The sequence below is a fragment of the Melitaea cinxia genome, chromosome 12 (genome assembly GCF_905220565.1).
Source record: "Melitaea cinxia chromosome 12, ilMelCinx1.1, whole genome shotgun sequence".
In the NCBI taxonomy this organism is placed as follows: domain Eukaryota; kingdom Metazoa; phylum Arthropoda; class Insecta; order Lepidoptera; family Nymphalidae; genus Melitaea; species Melitaea cinxia.
Genome location: NC_059405.1, coordinates 8214415 through 8230137, shown reverse-complemented (window position 1 = coordinate 8230137; position 15723 = coordinate 8214415). Strand labels below are relative to the sequence as shown.

The 15723-nt window shown below is 36.3% G+C and overlaps 1 protein-coding gene and 1 long non-coding RNA gene across 2 annotated transcripts in view; both read right to left on the bottom strand.

Moving 5' to 3' along the window:
• Positions 1–351: 351 nt before the first annotated feature.
• LOC123658555 lies at positions 352–2289 on the bottom strand. The gene is made up of 2 exons (XR_006743911.1): positions 2205–2289; positions 352–663 (listed from the first exon to the last, which is right to left on the bottom strand). It is a non-coding gene; the product is annotated as an uncharacterized LOC123658555 (long non-coding RNA).
• A 1547-nt stretch (positions 2290–3836) lies between these two features.
• Positions 3837–15723, bottom strand: part of LOC123658554 (protein couch potato) — a 163104-nt gene continuing 151217 nt past the window's right edge. Inside the window, exons 2-6 of the mRNA XM_045593936.1 lie at positions 7118–7195; positions 6327–6380; positions 5655–5717; positions 4611–4755; positions 3837–3982 (exon numbers count right to left, since the gene is read on the bottom strand). Of these exons, the coding sequence (XP_045449892.1) occupies positions 3837–3982; positions 4611–4755; positions 5655–5717; positions 6327–6380; positions 7118–7195 (486 nt within the window). The remainder of the gene's footprint in view (positions 3983–4610; positions 4756–5654; positions 5718–6326; positions 6381–7117; positions 7196–15723) is intronic.

The window sequence follows — 15723 nt, the reverse complement described above, 5'->3', positions numbered from 1 at the left end:
AAGTATCGTTATTATTATTACATACAAATTCATTTAAAATCAATCAACTTGAAATATTATCAACAAAACGTAATCTTTCTATGAAGGGCACCTTTGGTTTTTAGCTTATTCGAATGTGATATATCCTAAAGTGTTTAATTTCTGATTACACTATATCGATAACAAATCCTCTCAGTTGTATACATCGGCCTCGTAGAAACTAATATACAAACTTTACCATACAATAAGTTAGTTGTAAATAAATCTTATATTACACAAAAATGAATTAAATAAACACGATATAGAATAAAAATTAATAATAATTTCAAATAATATTTTCATCGTGAACGGTAAACAATAAAAACTGGAATGTTAATATAATAAAAAATTTATGCTAAATTTGGTATCAACAAAAATAGACCACACCTCTGCCGCTACAGACGAAACATAAAAGTGGAGGAGAGCGTTTTGCTATTTTACGTTTGTCCGGTGTCGTTTGGTGAGTTCGATCTTGATCCAATCCGCTAGCCGTACCGCGAGCACGCGTTATAGCAAGGCGACGCCGCCCCGGCCCCGACGCGCTGCGGAGGATCAAGATAGCGCGTCCCTCAGTTAGCTGGTTGTCAAGTGCCGAGTGCCACGAACGAACTAATGCTGTTCGCCCTCTTCTCCGCCTTTGGCTCCCTGCTGACCGATTTCAGTTTAGTTATCGAGAAAATCAAAATGTGTAACCAATTATATATTCATTAACTCAATTCGCTTATAATGTATCAGGCTGTTATAGCTATGGTGCGAGGTGCGTGCGGGTGATGCATACCGCAGTCATTTAGAACCCATACCGAAATAGGTTACGTGTTATTTATCAGTAAAACGATCTTGTATGGGATCCAAATTTTTTTGAAGATACTACACGGTTTCTAGGGAATCGCTTTGATTATCTTAGTTCATATTTTGGTCTTAAAACATTACGTCTAGATATTTTCACTAAATTAGAAAAACCTATTTACCAAAAGCAAACATGAAACTTGAACTTTATTGAAGAAAAGTATGCATGGGTGGATAACTACAACTAATATCAGAAGATGATCTAAGAACCCGTGTGGTATCGTGTTAAAGAAGAGTGCACGTGCATACTTCATGTGCGAGTATCCAGCCGTTGTGTGCCAACTTATGCCTCGCAAATTCGAGGTGGATGGCTCCCTCTGAGCTGAGGAGCAGAGCGCCCTGCAGGCGGGCCAGGGCGGCGCCCGCGTCGCTCGGGGTTACGAAGTCGACGAATGCGACCGGCCCCGAGCCGCCGCTCCCAGCCGTGAGAAGCCGTAGCCGCGAGAAACCCGGGCAACTGTTACCATTACACTCAGATATGCCCGCACCCGTTTTATGCCTTGTGTATTTGGTCTTACGCCGTAGTGGCACTGGATATGATTCGAAACTATAAATATGTCCGAAAATGTCTAGGTGTATGTTCAAAGCTGTTTCACTAATATGCAAATAAATTTTTTGATACGTCAACTGATTTTGAATAAAAGCAACAACGATTGTTTTTGGATATTCATAAATCGAATTTTTATAGCGTTTTAAGGAGAAGTTGTACAATGTACCTCATGTCGCCATATCGACGCTATAAAGAAAATTTAGGTGCAATGGACAATTACATACATTTATGTGATTTTTGTGCTAATAGCATACGACTAGTGTGTTATAGTGTAGATATAGATGTTGACTGTCATGCTTGAAGTGGTACGGGTGCAGGCTTAGTATCTCAAACAAACTGAAAACATTAAGTTCTCAGCTGGTATGAGATAGATCAGAACATAAATAATACCCAACAATAGACGACACTGTAATACTTGGTGCGACATGCACAGTGGAGAATATACGCATTTTATCTAGTTAAAAATAATATCATAATTTGCTCGTATATAAATGATACTTGATATTTTATTATTTTGAGTTCATGCAGACATTTAATGATAGGTTGGTTCGACTGGAAATGCTGTTTTTTAAACAATTTCGTTTGTTTATGTATTGACACTCATAGTTGAAAAAAAACACAGTATTATATTGTAATAACCGATTCACAATACAATATGTCGAGTGTATAAAATTCCTATTTTTTAGTTGACTGTAACGACTCACTTGTGAAAAATTGTACACTAAAAACGCGATATGTACGCAATAAATATGTTTTCCAGTCGAAACCTATGAACAGAATCGGAAAGTACCTGCTGAATATCTCCTTCAGTTCATGTTCGGAGACGAACTGTCCGAGGTTAGCGACGAAGAGCGTGGAGCAGGGCGGCGCGGGGTGCGCAGGGTGCGCCGGGTGCGCGGGGTGCGCGGGGTGCGCGGGCGGCGCGGGCGCGTGCGCGGCGCCCGGCGAGCCCAGCGCGGGGGCCGGCAGGACGCACGCGCCTAGCGTCAAGGGAGTCTAAGGGCGAAATGTAACATTATTAGAAATTTAGACGAAAAGACACCGCTCTGGTGTTGGGTGCGCCTGCCGTATTGGCACCTGCACACCGGCGGTTGCGGTTCGATTCATACTCGGAATGGATATTTATAATTGTTCAAATATTTATTTCCGGTCTGGTTGTCTGTTTTTGTGGGTCTCCCCATGGTCCATCGTATCTAGGAGAGCACGTTAAGATCTCGGCCCTGGTTGTTATCATGGACACCTGATAGCAAACGTTACTCATAGTAGGGATATGCCAAGTGATACGGCGCGTCACACTCTGGAGGACTGTGTCGCTTGGGGCCCCCAGCGCTGCGCACTGGTGGCCGTAATAGGCGAAGATCCGTCGCTGCTGAGCGTGGTCCGCAGCATGCTCGGCAGCGAGAGGTGCTGGTCGGCCGTAACCTCCTTCTGCGAGGAAGTCATGGCGCTAAAGAAGGCTGCGGAGGACAGCGTGAGGCTGACGCAAACCCGCTCCGCAGGAGACGAGCAGGGGGAAGGAGACGCCGTTATGCGCTCTTTCACCCATCGCAATAGAGTGGGAGAAGGGCACCACTATTCCTCCCACTCGCCGCCGGGGTGGTAGAGCGCTCAGAGTGCCCGTGGGCGCTCTATAGACAATCTATAGAAAGCGATCCCGTGGCGCCCCGCTATGGCGATTAGGGCACCGCTGGGTTTTAGTAGGTAATCTGGGTTAACCAGGAGTCTCACACTCCCGCCGGCCTCCTCGGTGGGGTGCATAAAAGCATTTCTTGCGTCTATGAAATTTTTCGATTTTCTGCGCAATTTTCTTTAAAATTTGTCAGACATTCTCGATTCGCGCTTATTGAAATATATTATTGACTATTTTACTTATATAAATATACTTTATCAACTTTTCTACTGTGTGAATACGGCAGCAAAGAATATAGCCACCCCCTCTCTTCCCGTGGGTGTCGTAAGAGGTGACTAAGGGATAACACAGTTCCACTACCACTTTGGAGGAACTTAAAAAGCCGACTGATGGCAGGATAACGATCCAACTGCTGGCTTGGAAATACACAGACCGATGACGATCAGCAGCATCTTCGGTGCGACAAAGCCAGCCCTGCGGTCACCAACATGCCTGCCCAGAGTGGTGACTATGGGCAAAATACATGAGTTCACGCCATTTTTGGCGCAAACTTGTCCTAGGCCTATGTCCCGCAGTGGACTGCGATAAGCTAATGTGTGTTATCAACTTTTACATCTACTAAGCAATAATGTTATTACTACAAGTTAGATTTTACAAAAATTATATATTCAAAGCACTCGGATTTATAATTTATTTAAAGTAATTTTTATAGTTGCTATAGGTAGCAAGATTGTTATTTGTTAAATGTCTTAGTTAACAACTTACGTGGTGTGGCCTATCGGCGGCAGCTAGTCAGAGGTAAGAACGGACGGGCGCCATCTGCGGATGAATGGCGGGGTGGACCAGCCCGTGCGACAGAGCAGGCAGTTCCCCTCCGTATGCCAATGGGTGATGCCACAGCTCAGCGCCCCCTCCGGGGAAGAACGGACTGGCTAAGTCTGCACAGTCATGATTTAGATTAGATAGTAAAATGAATGCTCTAAAAATTTTAAATGTATAGTATGAGAAAATAACATCGACGAAGAAGTTTATTTACAATGTGCAAAACTTGTTTCCACGCTCATCGACATCCAATTTGTGTAATAGATCTGTATTAAATAAGCGAGGCTACAATACGAAATATCATGATAATGTGACTAGAAAATATATAGTGGCAAGAGAACCCGACAGATCAATTGGTAGAGAAACAGATTCACGGAGCTAGGCTTTGCGTGGTACGTGTAAGCTTTTACAGATACTTGCCCAATTTTGCGATTGCTCGACACGCTATCACTCTTACTTAAATACGAAAGCATAATACTATAATATTATAAAAAATCGTGTGTATTTGTGGCGATATCTTTGTTGAGTTGTGTAGCATTTAAAGAACTACGGAGAAACATTATATCACCGATACATCTGTGAATTGTAACTTATTTTGTTTCTTTCTCAAAAAAGTAAAAAGACGATAAACAATGAATAGATATTTATAAATGGAGGTGATATATTGTTTTTGAAAGTATTAATAAAGGAGCGAGTCGACGATCGAGCGAGCGCCGGGTGGTGTGTGCGTACGGCGGTACTTACGTCCAGTGAGTGGGTGCATCAATGCGGGGTGTGCAGCTGGCGCGGCTGTGGCAACTGCCGGCTTCGGCTTGCTGACCTTCGTGTTGCTTTTAGCGAACTCCAGCCGAATTGTTTGCGGCATGTCGGGGTCGAACCGGACGCCCTGCTGTGAACAGCCGCGAGCGGTGCGGCGCTCCGATATAATGACGATGGACGGTTAGGCGCGCGCTCCCTCTGGACTTACTCGCAGTCCATTGCGGAGACAGGGACAGTTTGGTAATAAAGCGATTACCGAGAATTATAATTTGTTTTTGAATTCAGATGATTTTTACCAAACGAATTTTCATTCAAGGTTGATAGTAGGTATTTTAAAGATATGAAATTAATACTAGTAACTGTCATGAACGTAATTTCAATTAATATTTTTTTCATTTATACCGCCTGCGCCTGCTACGGTGCCGAAACACTGTGCTCGGGGTGTAACATCAAAATCTGTCAAACAGTGACATGCATTTGCGTATATACACGGTAACCTAATCGATATCAGTCCAATATCCGAGATTGAGAGCTTCGGCTTCGACTAAATGAGTCGACGTGGTCTATTCGATATGTGCATGGGTTTAGCATAACTTACGATGCGGTTACTCGAGTCAGGAAAATGTTATTCCAAGTCTACAATGAGAATATTAACTATAGTGCTTATTGGCTGTGTTTAGGCAAGTGATGAGAAGAGGTTTAGTAACACCGTGCTTTGTACGTTTCTTTTAATATATATTTTTTAATTATTTACAATGTATTATATTGTATTTCGGTATAAAGCGGCATCGTTATGTTTTGTAACAATACCTCAAGTGTTAAGCGATCGACCACAACGTAATATGTTGAGTGTTTGTGATTTTTTGTTGTATTTCCTTAGGTAAATATGTGTTAGTAATTATTGTTTTCAAGCCTAAACGTTTTTCTCTTGGTTTAAATATTGGTTAATATGAATGTCAATATATAAATAATATTTGGCATTATATGATACTTATATTTAGAATAAAAAAGTTGTTAAATGGTACTAACCTGAAGGTCTTGCTTAGCTGCCTCGGCTCCAGCCCGAGTGTGAAATGTGACGAAACCAACTGGCTGCAATAACAAATATTAGTATAAATAACGGGTGGCAAACTAATATTAAAAATAACTATACCGCAATTACAAATATTTTCATTTAATACATCTGTAATAAAATATTGTTAGTGTATAAAATAACAAACGAAGTTAAAAAAGTCATTACTTTCATATTGGCATAAGGTTCATTAAATTTGTAGGTAATATATACTTTAACAAGGTGTATATATAAATATATTGAATAAAATTAAAGATTAAAAGATTAAACTTGTTTTAATTTATATAAAATTGGGCACATCCATTGAATTTTTTAAAACAATATTAGCTGAAGTGAAATATTGATTGAAGGCTTGTTTTTAATAACTTTTCTTTACATAAAGTTTTTCTTTGCCTATTCATTTAACATTTATTATAGACGAACCGAAAAAGAATAATATATTTCTTCTTAAAAAGTAAAACTAAAAATATTAAAATATACTCGTATATTTTCATCTTACCAAGACCCAGATCTTTGTTTACGCCTCATTAAAAACTGTACCAATTGTAATAATTAAAATAGCATGTTATCTATAAACTGGGTCTTTAAAAGGGTCCATGTTCTCAGTCAAAAGATATTTTCATACTTACAGATGCCGTTTTTCCATTTTTGCTTGTAACCTTTAACAGCGAACCCTCGTATCCCTAAAAAAAAAAAAAAATAATTAAAACGTTTTTTACTCTTTGAATGCCTACAGCAAATATATCTATCCGCTTACATTTTTGTCGGTATATAAGTATAACCTTTTAAACGGCTTGAAAAAATACTCACAATTATTGTGCTTTCTTAATTGTATATAAGTATAAAGAGAATAAATATTTTATCGTCTTGGGCAGAAAAGAAAGATATATAAATACGTCGTAATACGAGAAATATTTTATAAAATTATACTGAAGTAAATTGAAAATTGCCTTAACGAGCTTAAAGACTGCGCTTACAATTTAGCCTGATCGATAATAATGACAACATAAGTCAGTTTCGACGAAATTTCGCTCCTCTACAATGGTATCCTACCGTTCCAGGCACTGCCACGAACACGCGATCGAAATAAACGCTGTTAGCTTTGGGCACATTTATGGTGCCAGCCGTACCAGGTAAGAATCAAATGTATCCCTTATCGGTAGACAGAATCGATTCAATTCGAAATATTACACATCGGCATGACGTTTGATATTTATGACGCATTAATCTATATCGATATTATATTTCAAGTCACGCGATATGGGGAGCTAACGAGAGCGTCTTTCAATAAATTATTGTGATATATCACATAAATTTTAGACTGTAATGCAGCATGAGAAGTTTTGTTATCTTATACGTAACTAAAATGATTAAAAAGATTAAAAATAAAGGTATGTATATATGTAATGTCTTAACTCGCCTCATATGCTCGAAACAGCAAATAGAGTTCTCTTGGCTTGGCGTCCATGGGCAGTCCACTCACGAACAACGTCCGCACCTGCAGAAAGGAAAATATATATAGTGCCGCTTATACAAATTACATGTATTCAAAAGCTATTCAACATTAATTATTTAACATATAATGTTAACGATGAAAAAGTATAAATACAAAGAGATTCTGTTTTCAATAAAGATATTCCGTTTGAAATTAGCTACAAGTCTTTGTCGTTTATTTTTTAAACAAAGACGAAGCAAGACATTTATCAAAAACCGACACAAAAGGGGCATAGATTCTCGGAGCGGTTCCTCGTCGATTCTTTTGCCTTTGTAAACGTTTGAGCGCATTAATTCGGCGGGTCCATTTAACGAAATAAAACAGCGGCGTGATTTGCCGCGTGCGGGTAATGGAGATTAATTGCTGGTAACACCGGCCACCACCGCCGCGGCCATCTTGCTGTGCATTTTATTTATTGTGTCTGAGTTTTACTTTAACCAGACGATTTAACGAAATGTACTTATAAGAAAAATCTTGTACTGGTTAGTATTGATTTTAGGCAACTATTATAATTTAGAAAGAATATTATAGTAAAATATTATATATAACTTCAAAAGATCGTATTTGATATTTATGTAAGAATCAATATTCCATGTAAAAAATTTATAATAGTCTAGTGGGCGAGGGTGTCAGTGACCCTCATATATATTTTATCGCTTCCGTCCCCGGTCAGAAACAGAATGTTGGACCTTTATGTCGGCAATTTTCCGGTCGGACGCACGGGAATTCCCCGTATCGGCTATACGTGATATTTTTCCAGGGACAATATTATATCTACAATAATATTACATCTGAAGAGCTTTTAAATGTTGTATCTTCAGCGTTTGCATTTGTATAATGTACAGTTGTACATGTATATTTACGAGAAATGTTCACTTATTTATTATTAGTAAACATGTATGTATCTTTTTATCCGCCCGGCTAATATTTTATACACACGGAGAATGTTCGTAGCGTTTTCGTAGCTCAATAGGGCCGCCCGGACGCTTTGTGCGAGGGTTGCCCACCTTGTATCTTGTCTTATTTTTATTCATGTATTTTATACTTTAACATAACAATAGAATAAGTACTGCTTTGTTTTATTGTAAAAACAGTTAAGATACTTATTTTATATCATTTAGGTATTGTGAATTAGTCGAATTACAAAAAATAATACGTAAACAGCTTTTAATATCCTACTGCTGGGCATAAGGCCTCTTTGCCCATGTTAGAGAAGGATCAGGTCTTAATCCACCACGCTACTCCACTGCGGGTGGCGGGTTGGCGGATATATTCCCTATTATGAGTAACAATCGCTATTAGGTTTACACGATAACAATCGAGACTGACAGCTATACGTGTTCTCCGAGGCGCGGTAGGGAGACCCAAAAGGACTAACAACCAAACAGTATCGTATATAATACGTAAAGATATATACTATATTAAAAAGTATTTTATACAAATAGTAAATAATTGTGTTTGCAGGCAAACGAAGAAAAACCGACGTCAATCATATCGACAAGTAATACAACGTAGGTAGACAAATAAATTGTCAAGTAAATACGCATTATAAAAGATTACTCAAAAAGTTGTAATCAGATCTCGATGAAATTTAAATGTGACCACATGATAAGCATCGGCTTTCGATTGAATTAAAAATCATCAAAATCAGTACAATCAGTACAATCCCATCATCAGATCCTGGTTTCTTTATCATGGTAACAAAGTAGGGATATCTCCTTTCCAACAAAAAAATTATGAATATCGGTTCATAAACGACGGAGTTATCCCCGAACATACATAAAAAAATATATATATACGGTCGAATTGAGTAACCTCTTCCTTTTTTGAAGTCGGTTAAAAAAAGAACAGATATCATACTATACATTTCATGTTTAATGTTTGAGTTTTCTACTAGTAGGTAAGTGATACAATAATTAACATTATATTAAATAAGAAACGGAGGAAATTGCCAGTTATTCTGAGATATATTTCCTTCTACTAGTGACGGTAACAGGTGCGTTTTAACTTTAGTTATTTTTACATTGAGTGTCAATTTTTTTTGTTGAATATTTTGATTTTAAGCCTTGTCTTGACTATAAGGAACTTCGTGCTTTCGTTCGTAAGTTATGCGCATACATACGTTTCTGCTAATCATTTTTATTTATACAAATTTGTATTAGTATTAGATAGTAGAACCCCAAGAAAAGATAATAGAACTACTTTGTAAGCTGCAATGATATGATAAAAAAAATAGCTAATTTTCGCGATGTCCACAAGACAAACGTGACGTCACTACAAGTGACGTCGTATTACACGTCACACTCTCGCAGCGCTCATATATTTCACCGGCGGCGCTATTCGGTCACTCTGAAAATGCCCCTTCACATCGCCCATTATACACTCGGTTGCGCTTGAATCCCTACGCTACTATTGAGTTATGTTTCATACTCGCGTTCATAAGGAAAAGAGATTTTATTGCGACGAGAAAAAGTATTGCGAACACCGAGGTTTGTTTATCTTGGAATTTTATTGAATTTTCCACCAATGTTTATATTTTCATTTTTCGTAAATTTTTTATTTCGCTTATCATATCATATCTTTCATTTCTTCGTCGTTCCTTATTGTAATTTTTATCTTCCACTACAAATGTTATTACCAAATATTATAAAAAATCATATATATATATATATATATATATATATACTAATAGGAATTACATCTAAACTTCACGATCTATACGAAATGTTTCTGTTAATCAATAAATACTTTACACGTGTCACTGCAAGCACAACAAGACAATAATTTGTTTTGATTCGATTAAAAGAGGTCTATTGACTCACACATAACTTCTAATTTTTAAAATACTTTAAAAATTACAAAAATATTTTCTTATGTATATTTTTGTTTGTGACTTTATCATTTTTATCACATATGTATCTACCATTATCTCAATCGCAATGGACGGACAACACAGTTTTAGTAATAGATCATATCCTTTGGATAAAATATTGTTTCAACTTATAATTTTTTTTCCACCACTTTTAGGTTATGAAGTGAGTTTTATTACACAGAAGTTTTAATATTCTATATAAATTAATAAATAAAAAACGTAAAAGTGTCGTGTACGTCTAACGTGATTAGGCATATTAACATTAAAAGCTTATCTCAATTTTACGCTTTCTCGAATTCAAAAGCGAACGAATATTTGATCTGTCTATGGGGGCAGATAACATTCATGCTTGACATTATTGCGATGACAAAAATTATTAGGTATTCTACCTGGTGGAACAGAAACTAACAATTCGTTCTACGCTTTATGAATTATTTTAGCTGCCCAGAGAACTGTAGTTTCAGCACGTGAAACTTTACAAAGGGAACTAGCCAAAGGAAACATCTAATAAAATAGTACAGTAAAGTAACGTATAGTTAGAACATTTCGTATTTTATTTGAAAATGTTACAACTTTCAATATGAAACATATTTTAGTACACTTTGCAAAGCGTATTTCGGCGAAATTTTAGTTTATATTCAAATATTTATATTGACTCTTTGTTTCAAACATCGTAACTTTTGCAAGAATATTAATAGGTACATTGTAAATTTAACAAGAAATCCATTTCATCGATCCGATTCCGATCATTAAACCAATATAAATTCTACAAACATGTCTAGATTGTTCATACTTTCTTTTTAGCACTCCCTTTTTAAAATAATAATAGATTCGTAAGGGTTTATTGCTACGGTTGTTATTTTCAACGCGATTTGACGAAGCGAATCACGGCTAACCTGAACGTTGTTAAAGCTATGACACTGAGCATTCGTTCATGAATGAGCAATCAAAGTGATGCAACAAACGTCTTAGTGCATAACCATCGAGCAGCCCACTCAAATGATTTCAATTCAATTTAGTGCACTGGACGTAACAGTACCGCAATGTTGTGTAAATACACTGCGATATACCACTGTGTTTATTATTATAGTCGGTTTATAGAAATAATCCTATTGGATTCGCTTCGAATACTTTGAAGATAAGATACAAACAAATGATGCGCGTGGTTTACCTGCGTTGACATTTGTAATAACTGTTTTGATCTTAAGAGTATTAGTGCAACTTTGTAGCTTCTAAGAATTAATTATTTTCTTAGACAAAAATAAAAAAATTAAAAGATTAATTAAGGAAGGTTTTTTTTTGTTATATCATTTACTAATTTTTATTTTTATTACATTAAAAATATAAACATGAGCTAATATTAAATTAATTTTCTTTAACGGTTAGAATAAGGATTATTGAGCTAAAAAAACTAAAACTTCGTACCCCTTTTTACGAAAATTGCGCGGACGGAGGAGAATGAAATTTCGCACACTTATATTTTATATAGAGAAGTAGTACAGAATGCAAATATTTTTGTAAAATTATGCTTAAAAATGTGTTTACAAGAGTAAAGAATACAGCCACTCCCTCTCTTCCCGTGGGTATAGACACAAATCAGTTCACGCAATTTTTAGCGCAAACTTGTGGAGATCTATGTCCAGTAGTGAAGTGACTGAAGTGATGCATAAAAATACATTAAATCAATAAAAAAAGGCACCACATGTATTAGACATACAAGCGTATATACTCTTTTGTTTAATGTTCTAACTTCTAATTTAAATTAATTATATTCGAATTTCGACTACTGGGCGACCACTAGTTAAGTTTAATTCGTCATACTATTTCACTCTTAATTGCCATGTTTTGGGACCATTGATTTATTGTTTGAGTGGTTCATTTATACTAATTTTATTATTATACGTAATTTATGTCTGTATATGTATGCATTATAATATACCCGAGTCGTACAATGTTATCATTTGTCGCGATATTGATCATACTCGTAACTCTGTCGAATATTGCAAATGAAAAGGGGTCGTGTGATATAGCAAATGACGTCAATTGATAAATAAAGATAATTTTAAAAGAGTTCAGTATCCGAAAAAGTTGTTTCATTATAATGAGTTCAGTATTTAAAGATAATTCATTATAAAATTTAATTGAGTGGTATATTATTCGATATTTTATTTTTTCAAACAATTTTCCAATAACGAAACGCCTCATTACAAGACGTCGACATTCTTTAGCATTTACCGACTACTCGATCACCTGTAGAGGTGTGTGTTCATACCGAGGACGACGTCCGTAGCTCGCTATAAATAGATAAAAATAAAAAATAAAATAACGGATAAAGGTGTATTCATACAATCGATCGCACTGTCGGGTATAAAGGCGAGTGAATCGGAAGCGCCCAGGGTGCTGCACGGCGAATTTATCATACCACAATGTATACATATATAACACACACACATATATATATATATATATATATATACAAATATTATCTGTAAACTGTACACGGTCGATAGGTATCTTTTAATCTCTATGCACCGATTCGTCTCTAATATGGAATACTAGCTGTGCCCGCGGCTTCGCCCGCGTTGAAATTAGTGTGTCACAAAGTTTTCCCGGCAAACCTCCAGTGAACTCTCATCAAAATCGGCTTAGCCGTTCCGTAAACCTTCCTCTTGCCAATGGTGGAACCCTCTCTCCAATGGTGAAACCGCATGAAAATCCGTTCAGTAGATTTTGAGCGAATCGATCACATACACTTTTGTGGACTTTGTTTTATAATACACTAACTGTTGCTCGCGACTACGTCCGCGTGGTTATGAAGATATGCATTACTATTAAGATATTTAACGCAAATTATTTTTTATTTCAGTCACTTGAAATGCTTATCAAACTGAGTAACTTTTTAAAAGGCACAATTTAGTATAATTTAATAGTTATTTTTATAAAACCTCTCTATATACCACAATTTTAGTTTTATTTTCAGGCTGTATATGTTTCATACAAACTATCAACCCCAATTAAACCCCCTTAGCGATGGAATATCGTAAAATCCGTTCTTAGCGGACGTCTGCTAACTATAATCTACCTCCCTGCCAAATTTTATTTTTGTCCAACCTGGATGGATAGACCATCCAGAGGTTTTTGAGTTCTCGTGATGAGTGAGTTAGTGACCTTTCTCTATTACGATGCATTATTTGGACACCTTTTCACCATCTATAAAGCATAGATTTTAAATTTCAAGTCACTTACTTCAAAAACATAGGACTTTCATACAAACTTCCAACCCCCGTTTTATCCCCTTAGGGGTCGAGATTCGTAAAATCCATTATTAACGAATGTTTACGCCCTATAAGAAGCCTATCTACCCAATTTCAAGCTTTTAGATGTTATAGTTTCGGAGATTTCGTGATGAGTGAGTCAACTTACCATCCCCCGTTTTAACCCCAAAAAGGAGTTGATTTCTAAAGATATATTATTTGGACACCTTCTCACCATCTATAGAGCATAAATTTTAAATTTCAAGTTTCTTACTTCAAAAACATAGGACTCATACAAACTTCCAACCCCCGTTTTACCCCCTAGGGGTCGATTATCATAAAATCCGTTCTTAGCGGACGTCTACACCCTATAAGAAACCTAACAACCAAATTTCAAGTTTAAATCTTTTATAGTTTCGGAGATTTCGTGATGACTAAGTCAACCTATTATCCCCCGTTGTAACCCCAAAAGGGATTTGTTTTCTAAAGATACATTATTAGGACACCTTCTCACCATCTATAGAGTATACATTTTAAATTTCAAGTCTCCTACTTCAAAAACATAGGACTTTCATACAAACTTCCAACCCCCGTTTTAACCCCTTAGGGGTCGAGTTTCGTAAAATCGATTCTTAGTGATAGTTTACGCCCTATAAGAAGCCTACTTGCTAAATTTCAAATTTGTAGGTGTTATAGTTTCAGAGATTTCATGATCAGTGAGTCAACCTACGATCCCCCGTTTTAACCCCCTAAAAGGAGTTAGTTTCTAAAGATACATTATTTGGACACCTTGTTACCATCTATAGAGCATATATTTTAAATTTCAAGTCTCTTACTTCAAAAACATAGGACTTTCATACAAACTTCCAACCCCCGTTTTATCCCTATAAGGGTCGAGTTTCATAAAATCAGCTCTTAGCAAATGTTTACGCCCTATAAGGAACCTACTTGCCAAATTTCAAGTTTGTAGCTGTTATAGTTTCGGAGATTTCGTAATGAGGGAGTCAACCTACCATTCCCCGTTTTAACCCCAAAAAGGAGTTGATTTCTAAAGATACATTATTTGGACACCTTCTCATCATCTATAAGGCATACATTTTAAATTTCAAGTCTCTTACTTCAAAAACATGGGACTTTCACACAAACTTTCAACCCCCGTTTTACCCCTTTAAGGGTCGAATTTTGTAAAATTCGTTCTTAGCGCATGTCTACGCTTTATAAGAAGCCTCCCTGCCAAATTTCAAGTTTGTAGCTATTATAGTTTCGGAGATTTCGCGATGAGTGAGTCAGGGTACCATCCCCCGTTTTAACCCCAAACGGAAGTTGATTTTTAAAGATACATTATTTGGACACCTTCTCACCATCTATAGAGCATACATTTTAAATTTCAAGACTCTTACTTCAAAAATATAGGACTTTCATACAAAATTCCACCCCCCGTTTTACCCCCTTAGGGGTCGAGTTTCGTAAAATCCGTTCTTAGCGGATGCCTACGTCTTATAAGGAACCTACCTGCCAAATTTCAAGTTTGTAGCTATTATAGTTTCGGAGATTTCGTGATGAGTGAGTGACCTTTCGCTTTTATATATATTATATTATAGATGAGGCAGTATAAATGAGTTTATATTGTTTGTATTAGTAAAAATTTCGGTTATGAGTTGATCATTTCCATTATTACTCTTATCTATCTATATTTACAACTAGCTGTGCCTGCGACTTCGTCCGCATGGAATTTAACAAAAAAGTTATTGTTCAGTTCGCAGAGTTATAAAATAAATAAATTTCTAAAATAAAAGTAGCCTAAGTTACACCTTACCATATCCGCTATCTGTCAGTAAAAGTCTCGTCAAAATCGGTGCAGCCGTTTCAGAGATTAGCCGGAACAAACAGACAGACAAACAAAAATTGTAAAAAATGTTGTTTTGGTATATGTACCGTATATACATCCATATGCCTTTAGTAAAAAGCGGTTATTTTCATATTTTATATATATATAAAGTTATGTCCACATGCTTATAGTGCCCGTGCTTTTGTTATTCCGATTTTAGTTATTTTCATATTACAAACAGATACTTCAATTTTATTTATTTATATAGATAGATTTATGTCACTTTAATCAATAAAGATAAGCAAAACCGGTCATAGTATTTTATAAAATATTTTGCCTTCTGTTAAATTTTTGAATGTGCAGTAAAATTATTATATTGTAAATGTATAAAAAATAAAAATAAATGAAAAGTGTAATCGAATCCGATCCCGCAGCCACTCACAGTAGTCGTTGCTCAATGGACAAAAAGACGTACAATGGAACTCTGCGCACTCGAAATAACAAAATAAGAAGGAATCGAAATTAAATGTCAGCAGTCCGGCACCAATGAAAAATGATAAGCAAAGAATCATTTCAC